General features: G+C 53.7%; 1 protein-coding gene across 3 annotated transcripts in view; it reads left to right on the plus strand.

The window, feature by feature from the left end:
• The window catches only part of LOC129133125 (C-C motif chemokine 21-like), a 36,602-nt gene extending 26,644 nt beyond the window's left edge, over nucleotides 1–9,958 (plus strand). For 2 of the 3 annotated variants that reach the window (XM_077171850.1, XM_077171851.1), the window contains 3 exons: nucleotides 7,551–7,677; nucleotides 7,786–7,969; nucleotides 8,286–9,958. In XM_077171850.1, coding sequence (XP_077027965.1) covers nucleotides 7,551–7,677; nucleotides 7,786–7,954 — 296 coding nt within the window. In that variant the 3' untranslated portion in view covers nucleotides 7,955–7,969; nucleotides 8,286–9,958. Of the gene's footprint in view, nucleotides 1–5,307; nucleotides 7,056–7,550; nucleotides 7,678–7,785; nucleotides 7,970–8,285 lie in introns of those variants that run through there. The other variant, XM_054652742.2, reaches the window with a different exon arrangement.
• Nucleotides 9,959–22,971: the final 13,013 nt, after the last annotated feature.

Consider the following 22,971-nt stretch of genomic DNA (forward strand, 5'->3'; position numbering starts at 1 on the left):
TACAATGCTGCTAACTATCACAGGGATTTTCAGTCTTCAAGCAGAGTCCTGCACAGCTGGAAATTGGGGCTGCAGCCCTCATGGTATTCTTGGTGGGAAATTTCCCCTTTGTGCCTGTGACCACAGTCAGCCAGCTCTGGAGGCCACAGAACTGCACTTATTCTCAGTTTGGCAGCCATGAACCCCTCCAGATCTCTGCAGCAAGCACGGTCTGCTCTGCTGCCAAGGCACTGGGGTGCAGCCATCGGTGGGCATGGTGGTATGTCTGCCCTTTGACCTGATGCCTGAGCCAGATACCATCAAAGAGAATCTCTCCAACTGTCTGGCTGACTTTTCCAGAGGTGCCATTGCAGATCTGTGTGGCCTTGGCAGGCAGCTGCTGCCAGGAGGTGTCACAGCTTCTGGGCCTGCACTTCTTCCCTTGCTGTAAACAGGTGCTTACCTGATCCCCATTCCCAAGGGGAATTTCCAGCCCCTCTCACTGTTCCCAGCCCCTCACACACTGCCTGCAACCACCTGCTGAACCACAGATCCTGGCTGGCTGCAGCCTCTCGAGCAGTGTCCCAGCTCCAAACAATGTTTTTCCCATGTTTAGGCATGTGTTCTCTGCGTCCTCCTGGACACACCCATTTGGTGATGCCAGGTCACACACCCAGTATTGACTCCCCATGTCCTTGGTGTGCCTGGGTCAGTCTCTGCTCTCTGTGTGCTTGGGAGGAGGTTGCTCTGCATTGTGCAGGTCCTCTGGATGGTGCAGGGTGTCCCCTCTGCGTAAATTGTGTTTGCCTGGTGCCAAAATGACCCTCAGGTCTTATAGCGCTAGCCTCGTGGTGGAGCCAGCTGTTGCCAAGTTCTGAAGGCTCTGTTGTTCTGCCCTACTGCTCTGAATCACTGTTCATGGCCAGTTTGATTAAGCTTGGGGTATGTAACTTCTTATCTTTTAACTATATCCATGCAGGAAGAGAATTGGCCCCTGCATAGCTGAGCTCCCAGAGCCCCCCTACCCACTTCCCTCTCTTTCAGCAGCTGTTTCCTTTCTGTGTAGGCTGCTGGGAACAACTTGGCCAGCAACTACTCAGGTGCCCTCCTGGCCCTGGTGCTCCTTGGTGCCAAGTCCTGATGCTCATAGCCCATGAAATGGGCAAGCACCATGGTGGGACTCTGACTGGTCTTGGTGCCTGGCACCTCCTCCTGCTGTGGGGCTTCATCTCCTTTCTCTTTGCTTTCTCTGCTGTTTGCCTTTTCTACTGCTGCCTGGGCATTTGGCAGCTGCTTCCTTGGCTGGGGTGTCTGGCTGAGCTGCCACAAGGAGCAGAGCCCTTCTCTGGAGTTTTCCAGTTTTGGCTGAAGCATATCTAGTTCCTAGTTTATGACTTGTAATGTCTTCTGCAAAATCTCCAGAGCCTTCTCGATGTTTTCCTTCATCTTCATTTCCCTTTGGCTTTCTTTAATTCTTCTGTCTCCACACACAGCCCCCTGCCACTGCTGAATTCACTGACTGTGCCAGCTGCTATTTCCTCTGGTTCAAGCTCACAGGGAGGTGAGCTCGTGCCAGAAGCGTGGGGCAGAGTGGGCTGCCGGGCATCTGCAGCGGGGCTCTGCCTGGTGTCACAGTCCCACACCCCAGGAGAGAAGGAGCAGTTTCCTCTCCAAAAAACCACTCAGACAGCTTTTTCCCCAGCAGCTTCTCAAGTCTCTGTGAATTCACAGTGTAGGAGCGTTGGGGGGTAGGACGGTCGGGACGGATGGAGACGAGAGATCCCTGAAGCCAGGTCGTGGAGCTTGTGGTTTGTTGCAGAGGGCCTGGGTGCAGGGCCCTGCTGGGAGCTGCCAGCCACAGCTCAGAGCAGGACTGAGAGAAGAGAGAGGTAGAGAGGATGAGAGGGTAAGAGAGTAAGAGGGTAAAAGCATAAGGGAGTAAAAAATGTAAGAGAGTAAAAGGGTAAGAGAATGAGGTTCCCGCTACAATACAATAAATCTTCTTCTGTGTTGAATATTCTAATTCTCACTAACCAATCTAGTACAAGATACAAATCCTATAGCATTTACATACAGCCTATAAGAATCATTACATTACCATACTGTGTTACATTTTAAACCCTAAAATCTCCTCTTTGGACCCCTTCTGCCAAGCTGGCAGGGTCTGCTCTGACCCTTGGACCTGTCTGCAAGCAGAGGGTATTGTTTCATCAAAAGGGGATTACCTTCAGCTGGCCACACCATTGTTTTCCAGTTGTTCAGTAACTGAGGTATCTCAAACTTGCTCTCATTTCAATCTTGCTTATAGTTTCTATATTTTCAAAATCTTTTGCCAGACAATCATATTTATAAGGCTTTCCTGTTTCATCTTCCCCAACACACAGGTCAGAACGATGCCTTCACACGCATCCATCCCAGACAGAGCTGTCCAAGCCGGCCATCTCCCACTGCCCAGAGCTCCATCCCGGCTGGCACATGCCGTGCCCTGCTTTGGGAGCTGCTGCTCCCCCTGCCCTGAGAGGATTCATCTCCACTCGTTACATCTCCACTTTCACTGAAGGCTGGGTTGGTGCCAGTAGTTTCCACTGAGTTTTACACTTCCATGTGAGGACACATGGGATTTCTGGGTGGAGTATTGATGTGCTTCCTGTATTGAGGGAAGAGATGGGGTTGTACCTGTGGTTGGTGGAAGGGATGAGGACTAGCTGAGCGGGACACTGTGTTTGGAGGACTGTGCAAGCAGTTAAACCTCTCTTCCATGAGGTGTTTCCCACCCTCTGCCTTGTCCCCTTTCCCACACAATTCTTGGCCACCCCATGGGGGTCACTGCCATGCCACAGAGGGACAGGCTCTGAGCCATCTCCCCTGTATATTCTGTGCATAGTGCACGCTCACAACAGCCACAGTCCAAAGGATCCCATGTGCCTCGATCAGGGGAGCTGAGAACTGAGCAATGCTGACCATGCATTTTCCATGGGGGCACAAAACTTGCCCATCCCTTTGATTTTGGGTCTGAGCAAGCACTGTGTGCAGCACTGCACACCCTGCAGAGGGAAGAGAGCACTGCTCCAGGGTGCAGGATCTGCTCAGGTCCCTCTCATCCTGTTCACTTAGCCCCTGAACATTTTCAGCATCCTGCCTTAAACCTGAATCACTCTGCAGGGATGCTTGCAACCAAAGGTTAACACGCACCAGGCTGGGGAATCAAGTTTCTATCTGGGGAAACAAAGAGTGTGTGTGGGGCAAACTTTTCAAGGCTGAAGACTCTCTCCCGGCCCAGCTGGCTCCAGCATCCCTGCACTCCCGGGGAGCTGTTTCCTTGCCCTTCTCAGCATGTTGTGCTCACCCTGCTCTTCCCACTGGCCTTGCTGAAGGCCGGGGACAGCGCAGCAGCCAGCAGGCAGCCTGCCTGTCTCGTGTGCCGCCGACTTCCAGCAATTATTTCCCGCATCCCAGGGAATGTGCCGCTCTTTGACATTTCTATACGTATTGCCTGGCAGCCGGCTCCCCTTCCCAGACACGGGGGCTTTCCACGCTGGGCTTTGCAAAGTACCTCTGTGGAATCGGGGCCTCTGCAGGCAGGAATGTGCTGGTCAGCGGGTTGAACTGAGCCGTGCGACCCTGTTCCTGTTAGCAGTGACTGTAACTTGGAGGCAGCATCCACAAGGATTTGGAAATTCCCAGTCCCACTGGTTCACCCCTTTTGATGCCTTCAGTTTGAGGAACATTTGCTCCCAGCCTGGAGCTGCCTGGGAAGCAGACCCTGCAGTCTGGTTAAGTGGGAGAGAGCTGGAGGCTTCTGCAGTGCTGGTGGTCAGCCCAGGCATGGATGAGTGGAGGGCTCAGGAGAACAGATCTCCTGGCACTATGGGTTGAGGTGCTAGGAAACTGGCTAGAAACCAAGGGAGTAATCCACACATGAACCCCAGGTCCTGGAACTCTGGTGTTCTGGTGCAGGTGCAAACGTTTGGGATGGAGGCTTGAGAGACCTGTGGTGGTTTTACTGCCTAGGAGGGCGTCACGAGCAAGGCAGTGAAGTGACCTTTGCTATGGTCCCACTGTTTCTGTGCACTCTGTGTGGGGACACCACAGTCTCTGCCTAGGACACCCTCCCCTCTTCATGCACTCTGGAGGTTCCTCCACCACAGGGATGCAAAGGGCTGGAGCTGGGCTGCCTGAGCATGCGGGTAGCTGGAGGCATCATCATACAAAGCCTTGCTGCAATGGCTCTGCACAGTGTCAGACACAGATCCTCTGGTCAGAGAGGGATTCTCTGTAGCTGAGATATCTCAGAGGGCATCCTGCCTGGCTGTGCATCCCTCCCTGTGTCTGCCTCCATCCTGCACCTATGAGCTATGGAAAAAGGTGGTCACTGCAGGAGCCCAGGTAAATGAGGAATGGATTATGTGCAGGAAATTGTGCCTGCCCAGCTGCTGGAGGTTGCTGGTGTTTGACACCCCTAAAAAACACTGTCAGTTCCTCTGTATCCCAAAAGTTTGGTCATCCCTGCAAACAGGGATGCTCACTCATGTCTCATTGCCAGAAGCTCCCTTCTTTCTCCTTGGGCTGGGGAAACAAGTGACAGAGTAAGGCACATCAAGAGCAAGGAGTGAAGGGGGATGGTCTGAGGGAAGGGAGGCAGAAGGGGAGACAAGGCATGGACCCCCAGACTACTTTCCAAGGGGCCCTGCTGCTCCAGCATGCAGGTGTGTCTGCAATTGCCAAGTACCCGTTTCCCTCCTGGGACCTCTCCAGCCACCTTCCCTGGAAAGAGTGAGAGTCTGCCCATGCAGATGCTTTGTTAGAGGTGCAAGTCACAGCAACAGGGAATTGCCAAAGACTGATGCCTCTGGGAAGGAAAACACGTGCCCTGACCCTACTCAGCAGCTCAGACCGTGTTTGGGGCTGGCCTCTGGCCAGAGGTTGCTGCTGTGGTGTCTTCAAAACACTCAGAGTGCCAGGGACTTTCCAGGAGCTTGCTGCCTTAGTGGGACATCGACTGGTCAAGGGAGGAATATGGGCTGTGTGCTGGGACTGCAGAGCTCCCCTGGGCTCCTTTATGAGCACCCAGGCACTGCTGTCTGGGGAGGTTGCACAATAAAGGGCTGGAAAGGCACTAAGTGCCAGCATGGCTCTCATTTTCTGCCCTGTCCTGATGCCACCAATGCTTTGGGATTAAGGGGATGGGTGATAGCACACAGGATGCCTCTGGAAACTCCTTCCCCATGCTGCCAAATACCCTGGGGAGATGCACCTGCAGACAACCTGCTACTGCCCAACCTGCTGCTTGCCTCAGGCTCTGCTGCCCGACTCCACAGCAGCCTCTGTGCTGCACAAGCGTGTGGGGATTTGCCTCCCCCCATCTGGGTACCCCCTGAATAGGATCTCCCTGCATGAGGGATGGAGGAAGCCCCAGGAGTGCAGCCCTGGCACGCTGCCCCACTGTCCTGGAGGAATGCTGCTCTCCTGGCTGGCAGTTGTTGGTGATCCATGACTCCAGCACTGCCTTCTCCCTGATGAGGGAAACAAGAGAGTGGGCACCTTACACAGCTCTGCTTTCTGCAGCAGCTGGGACTTTGGGCTTCTCCCGGGCTGCTCGAGGTCCTTGATGACTGTTTGTCAGGGTCACTAACAGAAACTGGTGTTACAACCCAGCTCCCAGGCAGCAGGGCCCTCGAAGGTGTTTGATCCCCACTATCCTTGGTTAGACTCCATGAGAGCTGCCCATTCCACTGGGGCTCCCAGGACACAGCTGGCATGAGCACTGGGACAGAACCTGTCCAAGGAGCTGGAGGCCAGGGTGAGTGAAGAGGGGCTGTTAGCAGTGAGTGGTGAAGGATGGCAAGGGGGACTTCTTGCTGCTGGGGGCTATCCAGGGGGGCTGGAGTGGTGCTGGGGCTCTGGAGCAGGGTGAGCGGCAGCGACACCAGACCCATCACAGGAAATTCCATTTAAACAGTGAGCAAAATGTTTTCAACTTGGGAATGTATCAACCACTGGAACAGGTGACCCAAAGCAGCTGTGAAACCACCTTGGTCTCTTCCAGATCATGCTCTAGTGATTACCTGAAAAATGTCTGACTATCCTTTCCCCACAGCAGGACTGGTGTCACACTAGCTGCTCAGGGCTTGGTTCAGTAACAAGCGCCATCTCTTTGGATGGCTTTTATCGCCACAGGAATTTCCTGTGGGGTCCTGTTCAGCTCTCTGGGTTCACTTCTATGTGGTCCCCATCTGTCCAGCTATGTCCAGCTGCACAGGGCCGTGTCATGCTGCTGTGGATTTTCATGTCCTTGTCAGCACATTCCTGCAGCTAGTCAAGGTCCCCACTCACCCCAGCTCCCCACAATTTGATATCAGCAGCAAAATATGATGGGCTGTGCTGTTTTCCCCAGTCTGGCGCTCACACATCCCAGCCCTACAGCTCTATTCAGCTTTGTTCAGCTGGGTTCATCCCCAAGGCAGCCAGACACAGATGGGTGCTCATGGGGAAGGGGTGTGGGCTCACCCTGAGCCACTTCTCACCTACTATTTGTGTTGGTGGTTGGCTTGGAAGCAAATCACCAAATGGGGGAGCAAACCAGGTTGACTCCTTGGTTTCTCTGAAGGCTTGGCCACCTTCCAGGATCCATTTCATGGGAATAAACACCAGACCCTCTGAGAGCAGGTAGTGGCAGGTTGTGAGACTGTGTAGGAAACTGGAGCCCACAAACCCATCTAGCTGTGATGGGATCTGCATCTCCAGCATGTCCCCTACCTGGCACCCCCCTGTGATGGGCAGCTGGGAACAAGACAGGACGTGTCTGTAAAGGGGGGCTTGCAGCTTACAGGAATCCCCACCCTCTACTCGTGCATCACCCAGCCCTTGGCCGGCTGGTGGGCTGCCTGCCAAGCTGTCCGAAAACGAAAGCAAGGAATGCACAGATAAATAGGAGCAGCCTCAGCACGAGGCAGCAGTGCGTGTCCTGCTCCCAAGACTTGTCCTGCTCAGTACCCGTGGCAGCACCATGGCTCTCCGCCCCTTCCTACTGCTGCTGCTGCTGCTGGCTGCCTCTCTCCTCATCGCCCAGGCTCAAGGTGAGGGGCAAGGAGCCTTCCTGCCTGCTCCTGCTGGGATGGGGCAGGGTGTGTGGGTCCGCAGTGAGGTGTGTGCAGGGTGTGGGGTGGTGTTTGTAGGGCCCTGGGGTGTGCGGGTGTGTGTAGGGCTCTGTGTGTGCCTGTGGCATTGGCTGGCAGGGCTTGCTTGGCTTGGAGTGTGTCTGTGTGCATGTGGCTGCTGGGCAGCAACACCCCAAGCTGAAAAGAACAGAATGATGTTCAGTACCTTTTCAAGGAGCTTCTCTCTGCCTCAGTTTCCCCGCCACCACTCTCAGATGTGGTGTCTCGTATTCCTGGGGCCAGGTCTAACCTGTAGCTGGGCACTGGGGTTCAGAGCTTCCAACCCCACATGGTGCCCAGAATCGCCCTGACCCATGACACCAAACAAACCCTGTGCTGTCAGCTGGCATTCTGTGCTGAAGGTGTCCTGACTCACTCATGATCCCTAATCCCACATGCCCTCCTTGCTCACAGGCTTTGGAACCTCAGCCTTGGACTGCTGCCTGAAGCACAGACCTTTGAAGAAGGAAATCCTCGGTGGTGTGGTGACATCCTACCGCCACCAGGGACCCGAGTCGGGGTGTTACCTCCGTTCTGTTGTGTGAGTACTCTGTGGTGGCCAGGACCACTTGGAACAGTTTGTCTTCAGACAAACCCTTCCCTGTCCTCCCTCTACTCCCCGCTGAAAATCTTTCTGCTGCTCCCCCAGGCTCATCACCAAGAAGAACAGGAAAATCTGTGCCTCTCCCACTGAAGACGCGGTCCTGAAGTTGATTCAGAAGCTGGACAGGAGGGCCAAAAATGGCAAGAACAGGAAGAAAGGGCAGACCCAGCGTCGCAGGGACAAACCCAAGAAGCAGAGGCAGCAGCAGGTCTAAGTCAGGCCTGAAGAGGTAGGTGAGGGGGGTGAGTAGAGTGAGGGTGCTGCACCCCATTCTAGATCCTTCTCGGTGGGAGGGTGTGCGTTCAGCTCCAGGTGCAAAGCCTGGGAGAGCTGTCAGAGCCGTGGCTGGAGCACAGAGGCACTTAGGGAACAACTCTCTCCTGGTTTGTGCTTGCCTTGAAATTAAATTTGTTTCTGGAGCCGCTGGGGTAAGGCAATGCTCAGGGATGGGCAGGGCAGGTCACAGTAGGGAATGGCCCCCAGCTGGGGTGGATGATCTGGCTGAGACCCTCTCCATCTCACCCCCTCCTCCTTGCCTTTGTCAGGACGGATGCCTTCCCACTGGTGACTGACCCACGGCAATGGCAATGGACACACAGAAACCACACACCCAACCACCCGCCAGCCCGGGGCGGGGATGGGGCAGCTGAGGAGGATTCCCTCTGCCCCAGGACCTCTTTGTTGCTGCTATGCCTCACGCAGAGATCCCCCAGCACCTGCAGTGCCTGGGCGATCTCAGCAAAGCAGGCACCCAGGTCCTCACTTGTCCCATAGCCAAATAAGTGGGGACCTGGGCAAGGGAGCTGAGCCACGTCTCTAGAGGAAAGTGGACATGCTTCCCACTCAATGGTAGTTATGTAGCCTAGCTGGATAGACGCTTTTCCTATGACTTTTTTTTTAGGGGATATTATACATTTGTATTTATGTTTGAAAACTGTGCTTTCATTCAGTCTTCCTGAAAGGCTTTGCTTCTCTCTCCTTATGCTTCACAAAGTAGCCTTTATGCTGCAGGCTGGATTTTTTGGAAGATTTCTCTTATTTTTCTACCAAATAAACTGTGGCTGCATTTTATTTTCCTCTCATCTCTTTGCTCCTTCTTGGCTTGCAAGGCATGGGGAAGCAGGCAGGTCCCAAGTCCTAAGGTCCTACTTGAGCTGCTTGCTGGGCGCTTTCTGCAGAGCAATTAACAGCAGCTGAGATGGAGAGTTGTGGGGTAACAGTGTGTCTGGACTGTTCTAATCTTTCAGGTTTTATGGCGCACTGTTGCATTGTAGTTTGTATAAAGATAGCCACAATTTGTCCCTTTGGTTTTTTCATTTTCTTTTTTAGGTACAACGTTTCCATGAAATCAGAACTAATTGTTCAATTTAGTGGAATTATACCCTTTTAGCTCCCCTGGCTACAAAATTGCAATGAAATTAGAACAAATTGTTCAGTTTAGTGGAATTTCACCCTCTTCTTTCTCCTGGCTTTGCTTGTGTCAGGGTTTCAGACACTATTAAGACAAATTCTTAGTTTTCTGGGAAAAAAAAAAAAACCCAGCAACCCTCTCACACATATTTACCAAATCTGAAAAGCCCACATGGTGAAAAACACATGTGAGGCTGTGAAGGTGGGGGAATAGCAGATTTTGTAGAATTTACTGTAGATATCCTGCAGCCATTTGAGAGCAGCTCTATCCCAAACATTTAGTGAGAAAAGTCAGTGAGTAGAGGATACCTTTAGGTGAGACTGCAAGTAGAGGTGGGACAGGCCCCTGGGACAGGGGCTGGGGGAAAAATGGCATCTCGTTGTGCTTGCAACCCGCTCTCCCTGGCTGAGAAGGAGCAAATTAAACAGCTGTGCTAGAGCCACATTGCTATCTGCTTGTAGAGATTTTGAACATGGACTTTGGTCAGTAAAGGTCTATTAAATCATATAAATGCAATAATAGGATTTGCAAAGCTTAACAGTATCAGCATGGGCAGTGTGTTTGTTGGAGTAAAGCTTATAGCTGAGTGTTTTTACCAAGTATGTATCTGGTTTGATTGCTTTATTAATAGGGCATTTAGGTTTATCATTTTAAGGCTGTGCAAAGTAACTGTGAAGTCCAAGATCCTGGCCCCGAGCATGCGACAGGCACTGAGCTGTCTCCTCCTCCACGCTGAGCACCTGGCTGTCTGCCAGACCGGCTTTTGGACAGGATGTGTGGCAATAAAATGTATTCTTTGTAACCAAATTCATTTGTTCTGGCTGTTGTGATGGGCTTTGGTGGGGTGGGAAGGGCTGCATGGCGGGGTGTTCTCCTGCCCCACTCACCATCATCCCCCAGGTCCAGGCTTTTGCAGTGCTCCCATGTGATGCATCCTTGGGTGCTTGGGCTGGGAGCTGCTGGCACAGGGGAACAGTGCAAGCCCCCTCTCTTGCAGCGGTGATCCCCAGCCGGTGGAGACATCCTGGTAGCTCATCTGTCCCCAGTGAGGGGTTCTGAGGTCCCAGAGAACATGGGCATAACACTGTACCCTCCCACTGACGACACTGGGACACAGTGTCTTGCTTTGGACACAGCATCTTTTCTCACAGCCGAGCCTGTCCCTCTAACTCCGACCCATCCTGGGGGTGCACTGCTTGTTCAAAGCAGGGGCTCTGTGCTCCTAGCTGCTTTGGGATAATAGCAATAAAACAGGTTATTAATGAGGCTATGCTCTGGACTGGGCTTTGCTGGGAGCCTGGGAACTGATACCTGCACACAAGGAGTCAGGTGGGGTGCCAAGAGAGGGGTGGAGGCAGCCCTAGGTTTGATGGGGACACACTGCATCCAGTGGCCTTGCCTTGGATGAACTCCTTGTGCTAGTTGTGGTGTCAGGGGATTGTGAAATGGTTGCAAAAATTCCCAAGAAATGAGGTCTAGACAAATATGTCTGAAACCACAAACAGCTAAGCATGAGAATATGGCAGGAGCGAGCCAGCATGTGAAATGTGCCCTGGTGTCTCTGTGGCTGTGGAAGAAAACACCACACAGAAGGGATTTTTCCCTTTAAAGGCCAGGAGGGCATTAGACTAAAACAGGTTAAAAAGATATACCAGTGTTGCTGTTCTGATTTGCCCTAAAACTTACCAAAAAACCAGGGTCTGGAAGCACACAGGAGCTTGTCCCTTGCTCAGGAAGGCACATGTGAGCACAGGCACAGATGCACAAATGCAAGCCCACCTGTGCCTGTGCCTGCACACACACAGGTGTTTTCACTCTCCTTCCAGATTTATTGCTGAATGCTGCTTTCCAGGCAGACAAGGTGGCAGGGTTACTGGGGGCCTCTTGAGGCAGGTGTGAAACAGGTGGTCACAGCACTGCTACAGTGAGATGGCACCAGGGAAACACCTCCAAGGAGATTCCCTCTGAGAAGTAACGAGCTGCAATCTGCAGCACCCAGCAGGCACCAAAATTCCTTCTTCACAAAGGAGCTGAATCCATAGGCCCCATCTGGGACAAGAGGTGTGAAGAAGAAGGTCTAAGGTGGTGTAGCAGTGAAGCAGCAGAAAGGAATTCACAGAGCTGTATCCCTGGGCAGGGCAAGCCTGATGCTTTGTGCAAAGATAAGGCAGTGCTGATGAAGTATGTGCTGGGGTAGGAGGTGGGCAAGGGATGTATAAAAGCCCACCTAGACACAGAACCAGTCAGCAGGGAAGGAAGCAAAGCTGAGCAAAGAGTTGGGATAGCTCGGCCACTCTGGAGCAGAAAGGCTTCAGTGACGGCAGAAAGCATCTGGGCGAGACAGAAAACAAGAGCAGCCAAGGAAGCCTTGAGCCCAGGCCAAATGATTAGCTCAAGCCATTAACTGGTGCAGAGCATGCTCCAGGGCTGTGCCAGCAGCAGAGTGCTCTGGGCTGCGACGCCAGGTGGAGCTCCAGCAAGGCTCACCTGGACACAAGCACATCTGCTCCATCCCTCCATCCCAGGTCCTGGCCCAGCAGCAGGAGTGGGCAGGGCTGCAGCAGCCAAGTGGGGCTAAGGGCTGCTTTTGGGGCTGCACGGGTGTGAGAGGGGCTTTGGATTCCAAGCAAAGCTTCGAGGTGTTTTTTGGTGTTCTCTCCACCAACACTGCTCTCCTGAGGTCTGTTATGGTCTTGAGAGCAGAGAGGATGTGGGAAAGTGGCTGGTGGCCAAAAGGGGCTCTCACCTTTCCTGCCCCAAGGTATTTCCCAGTCCTGGCCATCCCCTGACATTCGTGCTGTCCTAGAGGGCACAGCCCAGGGCTTCCTTTCAATCCTTTTGTTGGCTACGTGTAACTCCCAAGTGTTCTCCTTCCCCCACCTTCTCTTTTGCTGTCTGAAGACCCTTGGCTTTGGCATGTCTGATGCTGTTATTCCTCCTTCCATTTCCCCAGAACCCAAGGTCCCTCTGCTTGTGTCCCATCCTTGTCTTCCCATTGCAGACCTGCTCCTTGGCTGTGAAAAGCATCTGCTCTACTCTGAGGATATCCTGTGTCGGGGCCAACACGAGCCCTACTCCAGAGCTCCAACAAACCAAGAACTTCACAGTCTCCCCTGCCTGTTGTCAAAGAGTCAACAGAGCAGTGAGGCAGCCCTCAAGGGTTTGTTCTGTCCCATTTTCTTGTAGATCTGTCCACAAGTGCTTGGGGTGTGCAGCCTCACTGGGCATCCTTCTCTGCCAGGCCACGCAGGGTGTGCCAAGGAAATTGCTGATTGGCTGCTTTTTGTACAGGTCTTCGAGCTGTCCCCAGACATCCCCTCTGAAATCCCTTTTCAGGGAGGGGCTGCAGAGAGGACAGGCAGAATGATGGCAGGGAGTCAGGGCAGGGGCATCCCACCTGGCCACTGCCATCTCCGTGCTATTTGCAGGAAGCACCTGGCTGGGAATTGGAGCAGTGGCCGAAGAAAAGTGAAACGCCCAGGCTAGATAAGTGTCCAGCCAACCTCCAGCCAGTAAGGCACTTCCCCAACCCGGGGTCAGGGCCTTGTGCCTAAGGCGATGTCAAGCCTTGCGGACGTGTGGCCGCAGTAGAGAGCTCCGAAGTCGCAGGATGAAATGAAGAGGCGACTCTCAGTTTCTTCGGGGAGGGTGGTTTTATTGGTAGGGAAACGTGGAGTTTTTCGGTGGAAGAAGCTGAGAGTCCCGAGGCAGGGAAAGCCTCGGTTTTACAGAGGGTGGGAGGGGTGAAAGATAGCAAATCAGAGAGGGATACATTAAGGATTGGCATGATCGGAGAACCCATCAAACACAGTTGCGGGAGGGACCCTGGCCCCTAACCCAATCACTCGACACCCTGGCCCGAACTCTCTAGAAAAAGAGGCAGGGGTGTCGAGTGACAGGCAGGCTGCCAGGGGTGGGGAACAAGAAAGATAACCAAGACAACTGGGGAGGGGTTTGGGGATTGACACAAACTGGTAACAGGGCAGGACCTTCTGAGAGAACAATGGGGGAAAACTGAACAAGCATAAAACGCACCACAACATCTCCCCCTTTTTCGTTTAAAAACAAAAGAACTGTAAGGGCAAACACCGTTCAAGTAAACCTAAAAGGGTGGAAAGTATATTCTTCAGGATGGACTCAGCCCAGCTTGACAGGCCCCATCCTTGAAAGAGGTTCCCCAGCCAGTCTGATGTCTGTTGTTTTATTTGGTGGACAAGGCCTTGCATTTTATCTATGGCCACCCTCGCGTCCTCGGCCCGAGAAGACAAATTAAGGCAGCAGAGGCCCTCAAACTCCTCGCAGCGGTGGTGATGCAGTAAAAGCAGGAAGTCAATTGCCGCGCGATTTTGGAGGGTCGCCTTCCTTGTAATTTCCTCGTCTGTGAGGAGGTCTGATAGCGTCGCTGATGTTAAATTGGCTTGCTTAGCTACCCAACACTCCAGGTGGGCCAATTCACCTAGAGACTTAGCCACAGACACTCAGGGCAAAAACAGGGTGAGGGCTACAGTTTTTGGTTTCGACCAATGTTCAATTTAGGAGTCACAATCCGGGTCGAGATCTTTGAGATCTCTTTTGGAGCGGGCCGAATTCGGTTGTGCTCTTTTCATTTTCCAATGGTGAATTTGGGTAATGTTGGGTGTAAGCAGCGACAGCCGCCCAAAAGTGCAGATACCTCCGGCTAGACGAGCGGGGATGCCAGCCCAAGCTCGGTCTCCGCAAATGAAAAAGATACCTTGGGGCAGGGACAGCGGTTGGCTACCCAGGGTGGAAGCAAGTGGCATCTCGATGGTCATTTGACACCACTGGGCAGCTTTGTACTCGGGCCTTGATGGTTTGATCCACGAGTACCTGCTGTCCCAATGGTTAGGGGCGAACTGAAACCAAATACAGAGGGAAGCATTGGCAGAGCCGAGCAAATTAAGCTCTGGAGGTTCAGAGCTCAAAGGGGCCAGCCCCTTGACTCCTTCTCCCCAGGCATTTTGTGCATTGATTTTTAGAGGAGGGGTCTTGGATAAGAGGGAGGTAAGGGAAGTATTGAAAGGGGAGGGAAATTCATTAAGGGAGAGAGGGATCCCCACAAGGCATGACGACATCGGGTCCTCTGCTGAGCCCATATCTAAACATATGTGTTCTTGGCCGAGGGCACTCGCGAGGGTGCGCCAAATGTTGGCCTTGGGCTGAGGGACGATCCATGGGCCCACTGATGGCATCAGGGTCCAGATGAGGACGGCTGTCAAGCGGGCTAAAATGTAGACACGTTCCATTGGGGGAAAACTAAAAACAAACAAGAGACAGACATAAGGAATGACTCTGAATCAGGTCCTGCCCGGGGCAGGGAGAGGGTTAAACTAGGAGTGGCTCCATCCCTGGGAGCTTCCGCCGCCGCCGCCAACATGCCTCTGTGACCTGTTCTACGTTTTCTGCTCTCAGAGTCTTCCCAGGGCGGAAGGGCTTGACCCACTTAGTGGGGATACATCTCGGACCTGAGGGGGTGGACACGCAAGCGTATCCCCTTCCCCAAGTCACGAGATCGAAAGGCCCTTCCGTTTTCCAGGTCTCCGGATCCTTAATCAGGACAGGAGGCCTGACCCTGGCCTGCAGCTGCTCATGTCTCCCGAAATGTCGCACGATAGGCGGATTGAGATTTTCGAAAGAACAGTTTAGGAAGTTAATGGTAAAAAGCGCCTTCGCGAGACGGATATGGGGGGACTCCACCTTCACGGCCACTCGTTGTTGTCCCAGAACTCTTTTTAGGCTCTGGTGGGTCCTTTCTACCACGGCTTGGCCTGTCGGGGAATAGGGGATGCCAGTCTTATGCTCTATTCCCCATTGTTGCAGGAAGCTTCGCAGCTCCCTGGATTTATACGCCAGGCCATTGTCTGTTTTCAGGACCTTGGGGATGCCCAGGACAGCGAACGCTTGAACTAGATGTTTTTCACAATCTGCTGCCTTTTCCCCTGTGTGGGCAGAGGCATAGACTGCGCCGGAGAAGGTATCCACTGACACATGTACGAATTGCAGACGGCCAAAGGCAGGGATGTGGGTAACATCCATCTGCCACCCCTCGCAACTAGATAGACCTCTGGGGTTAGCTCCCGAGGGTATTGTTGGGAGCTGGTGGGACTGGCATTGAGGACATGTAGCCACGATCGCCTTGGCCTGTTCGCGTGTAAGATGGAATTGTCGAACAAGGCCAGGGGCGTTCTGATGGAGTCGCTGGTGGCTGATCTTGGCCTGACTGAACAGATCAGGGAGTGGGGCAGCTTGAACAGGAGCGGCAAGGGCGTCAGCACGCCTATTGCCTTCCGCAATAAATCCAGGCAAATCGGTATGTGACCTGACATGCATCACATAAAAGGGTTGCTCTCGGTGGGAGACTAAGTTCACAAGCTTAGAGAGCAAGTTAAACAAAGGGATGTTTGATACCTCCTGTAAAATTGCATTTTCGGCTCTGGAAACTACACCCGCGACATAGGCTGAATCAGTGACTAAATTGAATGGTTCAGAGAACCTCTCAAAGGCTCTGACGACTGCATCCAACTCAGCAACTTGAGGTGAACCTTCCACCTCGGTGACATCTGCCTCCCACCGCTGAGTCTGAGGATCCTTCCAAGTCATCACTGACTTGTGGGATGCTCCAGACGCGTCTGTAAAAACTGTCAAAGCCTTCAGAGGGGTTCTACTCTGAACTGATTTTATAGACAACGTGAATTCCTGATTGAATAATTTGTGGGCCGGCCGATCTACTGCAATTTGGCCGGTGTAGCTGTCTAAAGCCAGTTGAAGCGTCTCATTTGTTTCCAGAAGGTTATCAATCATCTTTCTTTTTAGATGGCCTGAATCGAATTTTAAAGGAATGTGGATGCAGTCAAAGTCACAACCTGCCAATTCTCTGATCCATGATCTAGCCTTTCTGATCAATTCTGCCACCAGCTCGGCTGGCTGCGTCATCCTTTTGGACCTGTGATGGCTGAGGAACACCCACTCTATGATTAAGAGGGGATCCCCCGAGCCCCGGTCCTTGCCCTTGATGGAATCGTCCCACTGGAAAATCATCCCATGGAGGTGTGGCAGCTTACCTAGAACGATGAATTTAAATGGCAGGCTCGGGTGATATCTGTGGGCCTGCCTGGCCGAGATGGAGTTTTGGATCTTCTCCAGCTCTGTCTGGGCCTCTGGGGTAAGGGACCTTGGAGAACTAAGCTCTTCTCCCCCTTTCAATAAATTGAAAAGGGGGGCTAGGTCTTCTGTTGGAATGCCTAGCCAAGGCCTTACCCAATTCAAGGACCCACACAGCTGGTGGACATCTGCCAGGTTTTTGATGTTAGTTTTAATAGCCAATTTTTGCGGAACAATGGTCCGCTTCGTTATTTCCAGGCCCAGGTACTTCCAGGGTGGCATCTGTTGAATCTTATCTTGCTGGAGCTCAAACCCTGCAACAACCAATGCATCGATTGTCAGGTCAAGCGCGTGGGTAAGTAGGTCGCTGGTCGGAGCACACACTAGGATGTCATCCATATAATGGTAAATAATGGTGTCTTTGGTGGCTGCACGTACTGGGGACAGCAAGGAGGCGACGTACCATTGGCAGATCATTGGGCTGACCTTTAGGCCTTGTGGAAGAACTCGCCAATGATAGCGCTTGCTTGGGGCTTCACAGTTGATGGCAGGAACCGTGAAGGCGAAACGCGGAGCATCGTCCGGGTGTAAGGGAATTTGGAAAAAGCAATCTTTTATGTCAATAACGACTAAATTCCAGTTTTGGGGGAGCATCGTTGGGGATGGCATCCCTGGTTGGAGAGGCCCCATATCTTCAATGATGTTGTTAATTTGGCGGAGGTCGTGAAGGAGCCGCCACTTATCTTTGTTTGGCTTTTTGATAACGAACACTGGGGAGTTCCATTCGGACATGGTCTCCACCAGGTTGCCCTTCAGTAGCTGCTCTTTAACGAGCTCATTGAGCGCCGCTAATTTTTGCTTGTTGAGCGGCCACTGCACTACCTGTACTGGTTTGTCAGATTTCCAATTCAGTTTCCAGGTAGGGCGCTCATCAGTGACCGCTGCCCAAAAAACCTGGGGAGCTGCTGGGAGGTCAATTCAGGCTCCCCACTGGGCCAAGAGGTCTCTCCCCCACAGGGGTTCCGTGTAATCTAATACGAATGGGCGCACTGAAGCCAATTGCCCATCCGGCCCCGTAATTTGTACGGTGCTCTTTGATTGACGTGCCAATTGTAAACCCCCGACACCTCGGACGTGGCCAGGCGCGTTTTGCAATTCCCACTGTGACGGCCATTCCCGGGAAGGAATGATCGTTACATCTGCTCCTGTGTCCAACAAGCCTTTAAGAGGCTTGCCCTCTCCCCCTTTCGAGATATGACAGGTGACATGAGGCCTTTCCCGCCCCAGGACCTGGGCCCAAGCTACTGTTGGATTTTGGAGTTCAGCCGGAGGAAACCCCAGGGCCCAAGTCATTTCGGGAACAGGGATCGCTTGCGCAATCACCTGTCCCTTGGGCAGGAAAGTGGGGGGTTGGACACAGTGCAGCCCCACAGCGAACAGTCCTGGGTCAGATGGCAGAAGACCCGGGATTATGTTCACCTCTAAAGGTGTGTGCTTAGTGTCTCCGACAACAGCGTACTTACACCTTATCCGCCCCCAGTTTCCTGGGCATTCCGGGCTGACTGAAACGAGCTGAAAATCGGAGTTCTTAAGATGTAGCGGCTCTGTCAGCTGCAGCTGGAAGGGTCTGAAAGCAGAAAAGGTAGTTAGCACGGGTCTAGGTTGGAGACATGCAACATATGACAAGTCCGGTGAGAATATGTCTTGTTTGGCAGGCGGTGGTCCCTGAGATCTCCCCTCCCTGCGTGGTATTGGTTGTCCCACCCTATTTTTATCATGGTGCAGGGGGGAACTGCGCTCAGATGTTAGTTTTTTGTCTGGGTTTTCCCCAGGAGTCCCTGCCTCTTTTTGAATTCATAAAATTCCCGCCGCAGCAGGCAGTCGGGCATCCAATGCCCGAGCTTTCCACACAGATGGCAGGGTGATTTGGCGGCAGAAGGACCGGGAGCAGGCGAGTGGCAGGTGGCTTCAGAGAAGGTGTCTTCAGGCGCTTCTTCTGCGGCGCTGACTCGGGGCGGCAGCTGTTTTTTCTTCTCTCCCTCCCTAGATAGCATGATTAGGACCTTCCGGGTGCAGACCTCGAGCATATCGTGCAGCGAGGGGGGTGGGTGCACCGGGAGGCTGAGGATGGCATCCCTACACGCAGAGTTTGCATTCGTGGATGCTACTTCCTTCAGGATATGTTCCCGGGCAACCTCGTCCGCCACTTGCTGCTCGACAGCTTTTCGAAGACGCTCGACAAAATCGAGGAAAGATTCCTCGGCGCCCTGAAAGATCCTGGAAAAAGAAAGGAGAGGAGCCGCCCCCGGCAGCGCCAGGAACGCCTTCTCGGCTGCCCGCGCTGACTCCCGGAGCGCCTCCTGGGGGATGGCACTCGCCTGCGAGTGCCCATCTGCCCAGTTCCCGGTCCCAAGGAGTTGATCGACGGCCAGGACATTGCCCGTTAGGTCCAGCCCCATGTGGGGCTGTTCCCACAGGCTCGGGAGGGCTTCTGTCACTCCCCTCTTCCAGGCTGCCTCCCACATAGCCCGCTCGGTGGGATTGAGCAGGCACGTGAAGAGGCGCCGGATGTCATAGGGGGTGACATCGGCTTCGGTAAGTGTTGCCTGCAACACTCCCCGAAAGTATTCGCTGTCCCGGCCGTAATCTTTCTGTGCCTTGCACAGCTCCTTGATCTGAGAATGGTGTTAGGGGACTCATTGGCGACGCACCCCACCATCTCCCTCTGGATGGTAAACAACCGGGGCTGCGGATGGTATCGCAGCAGACCCCGGTTCCCGGTTCCCAACTGCACCCCCTCCCCCCTGGAACCCAAAGCGCGGGAGCCGGCAGGGAGAGCGTGGGAACCGGGAGAGGAGGAGGTAGGGGCGTGGCTGGGAACTTGAGCAGGGCGATCCGATATCGAGGGACCCTCCCAGGAGGCGGAGACAAGGGGTGGAACTTTTTGACTGGCAGGGGGTGGAGAGATGGGAGGTGGTATGGGAGGGACCGAGGGAGGAGCCATGGGCGGGGATGTGGGAGGAGAAAGGGGAGGGACTACTGAAGGGGAGGTTTCTGGAAAGGAGGAGGGACTAGGAGGGGGGAAGGACGAGGGGGTAGAACATTGGGAGTGGCCGAATGGCAGGAAGGGGTTGGAGCTTGGGAAGAAGGGATTCTGGGGAGAAGAAGAGGGCTTTCCCGCCATTTCGGCCATGTGGCTGCCTCCATCTTGGGCCCCATAGGAACCATTTTGGGGAATTGGAGGCGACTGGGAGCAAACTGGGGACTTAGAAATTAGGGTTTTGGATTTTGGGGTTTTAGAAACTGAGGACCTGGGGACGGGAACAGGGGAGGTAGGGGAAGACGAGGAGCCCCTAAGAGACTGGCCAGGACTCTTAGGGCGGGGGGGCCGAGGATTTTGAAGGGGGCCAGGGGACGAATGGTCACCGTGTGCGGGGCTGGAGCACGCTGCACCCTTCAAAATCCCGGTTTTACGTTTATGGGGACGGGAAGGAGGGTTAGGGGTAGAGGGAGAGGCGGAAGAACTGGGGTACGAACTAAAACTGACCGAAGGTTTTTCTGAGTTTCCTCCTGCTTTCAAGATAGATCGAATTTGTGAAATCCAAAATGCTAACGGAGAAAGCGAGGTGTCTCCTGATCTAATCAAGTTCGATAACTTGGCATTTGCCCTCTGCCAAAAGGCAGGATCTTTAATTAGATCGGGGGAGACTTCAGGAAACTCAGAAAAAAGCCATCAGATTAATTTTTTAACTTCCTTTTTATCAACGGAACAACCCCCCCCAACTAGGATACCCACAACTTGGTAAAACAGCCCCTTCTGAGCTGCCGAGAGTGAAAACTTTGCACCCATCGCTCAATGTTATAAGTGGCAGCCGCGGTAAAGCCCCCCCGTTCCAGTAAACGCGAAAGAAAGAAAGAAATAAGGGTGCCCACCCCCGGCCCCTGTCTAGAGAAAAAGAAGGGTGGTGACGAAACACCAATAGAGGGGAAGGCGACAGGGAGAGTAGCAGAATACTCACAAAGTCCGGAGGCGACAAACGAAAAGCTGGAACGAGGAGGGTCCTGTGACAGGACGACTCCAGGGTGCAAGGAGCTGCCGTCCAAGGTCCCCCGGGAGCGCCACCTCGCGAACAAGGTCTGCTCGACCACAGGGTAGTTCCGCGACCGCTGGGATTCTCAAAATCCCGTCCGTGGAGTCCACGAGTCCGAAAAAGGGGGGGCCCTACGTTGGGCGCCAAAACTGGAGCAGTGGCCGATGAAAAGTGAAACGCCCAGGCTAGATAAGTGTCCAGCCAACCTCCAGCCAGTCAGGCACTTCCCCAACCCGGGGTCAGGGCCTTGTGCCTAAGGCGATGTCAAGCCTTTGCGGACGTGTGGCCGCAGTAGAGAGCTCCGAAGTCGCAGGATGAAATGAAGAGGCGACTCTCAGTTTCTTTGGGAGGGTGGTTTTATTGGTAGGGAAACGTGGAGTTTTTCGGTGGAAGAAGCTGAGAGCCCCGAGGCAGGGAAAGCCTCGGTTTTACAGAGGGTGGGAGGGGTGAAAGATAGCAAATCAGAGAGGGATACATTAAGGATTGGCATGATCGGAGAACCCATCAAACACAGTTGCGGGAGGGACCCTGGCCCCTAACCCAATCACTCGACACCCTGGCCCGAACTCTCTAGAAAAAGAGGCAGGGGTGTCGAGTGACAGGCAGGCTGCCAGGGGTGGGGAACAAGAAAGATAACCAAGACAACTGGGGAGGGGTTTAGGGATTGACACAAACTGGTAACAGGGCAGGACCTTCTGAGAGAACAATGGGGGGAAAACTGAACAAGCATAAAACACACCACAACAGGGAATCTGCAGCCCAAAGGTGATGCTGAGGGACACGTGTGTGGCAGGGATTTTGGAGATGTTCGCTTGCCTAGGAGTGTAGAGCAAGACACAGCTGAAAGTTTTTTTGATCTGCTGCTCATCTTTCATGGTGACCACAGCACCAGTGACACTGAAGACAATGAGTATTAGAGGCAGAGCAGGAACTGGAACCTTTTGAGTTCTTCTGGACCAGATCCTCAGGTTCATCTTTGCTACTTCTGGGCAAAGCTGTGACCTGCTATTCCCCCCACCCCCCTCCCTTATCTCCATTTCATCAGATTGGTTGTGTTCACTCAGCTAGAGGAGATCCAGTGGGGCCCTGAGCCCCATGGCTGCTTTGGCCTCAGTCCTTGTGCTGCACCAGGACTGGGAATGTGCTGGGAGTTGTGTGAGGCTGCCACGAGCTGAGTGTTGCAAGCAGAATTGAAGCAGCTGCAGTGCTTTCCCAGTATTTCCCAATGAAATGAATGCAGCCAGCCCAGATCCCACCCCCAGGGACTGTCTGGAATTTGCTGAAATTCCCCCTTTGCCCTTTCCAGCTCTGTAGCTCAGAGGTGGAAGGCAGACCACCACCAGGCAGCCTGGGGAATAGCTCTCCTGGCAGCTCCCGTGGTTGCCAGGTCTCCCAGGTCTCCAGGAAGGCAGCAGCATGGTCAATGCTCCTTGAGGAGAGCCAGGGGTGAAGGTGATATCCACATGGTCAGTTTACATTTCAGTGGGTTGGATTTCCCACAGGGATCATTAGTCCCTTCTGATTTCCACTTAAATTGACAACTGAATTATCAAGGTTTCTGCAGGAGTGAGTTCTCATGGATGCTTCATGCTGCATCCTGTGGTGTCCTTGGGGCTGGAGCTCCAGTGCTCTCTAATTGCTCAGGAAGAGGCTTAAATGAGTCAGTGTGAGCAATGCTCTTTCCTCATCCCCACCAAGTCCCCTGCCTGTTTGTGCCTCTGGGGACCCTGGACCTTGAAGATCCCTGTCTTCCCCATCTGCACTGCCTCTTCTGGCCCCTGAGGCTCAGTCCTGCGAGGGCAATAGGCGACCTTCCTGAATGCCACAGGGATGTACTTCAGAGATGACCACGCTTTTCTAAGAAATCTTACTGACCCTCAGTAAGAGGGGCAAAACCCACCACATTCCCCTTTCACAATGCAAGTGGAAAGCCCCTTTTCTCACTCTGATGTTCTTCCTGGAGAGCAGAGGCGTGTGAAGCTGCTGTGCTTTGACCCACTAGGCTCCCTGACAGCTGTCATGAGGAAGAGCAAGCTCCCTTTCCTGCCCATGTTGTTGGCAGGGGCTGTGGGCAGCTCTGGGCATGGGGTTCCCCTGCAGCCAGAGGTGGCTAAGAGGTTTAGTCCCAGATGGATATATTCCCAACTCAGCATGCTCCTTTTGGTGTAGAGCCAGCTGAGAGCCAGCAGGAGGTGGGAGAACCTTGTGCCAGGGAAGCGGTGGCTGGGGACACCCGTCCTTGCCATGGGGTGCAGGACCCAGCAGTGCCTGGAGGGGAATCCCAGCACAGGAGTCCCAGCACCCCACACCCAGACCATGCAAGGAGGTAAGGGTTTGTTGCTGGGCAGCCCCCCCAGCACCCCCCACCCCCCCAGTAGGTCAGGGTGCTGCTCTTGGGACCCACTTTTTGCAGAGAGCTCCACACTGTCAGACCAAGCCCCAGCGAGGAGCTGGCTCTGGGCTGGGAGCAGTTCTGGCCACCAGCTACCAGGAGCTGTCATCCTCCCTGCTGTGACATCTCTCTGGCAGTGTTCTGAGGAGATTAAGCAGAGACCAGGTTGCAGAACCTGCCTACACCCCCAAACCTGCGGGGAGCCCGGTGCTGATGAC

This window comes from Agelaius phoeniceus, chromosome Z (assembly GCF_051311805.1).
Source record: "Agelaius phoeniceus isolate bAgePho1 chromosome Z, bAgePho1.hap1, whole genome shotgun sequence".
Classification (NCBI taxonomy): domain Eukaryota; kingdom Metazoa; phylum Chordata; class Aves; order Passeriformes; family Icteridae; genus Agelaius; species Agelaius phoeniceus.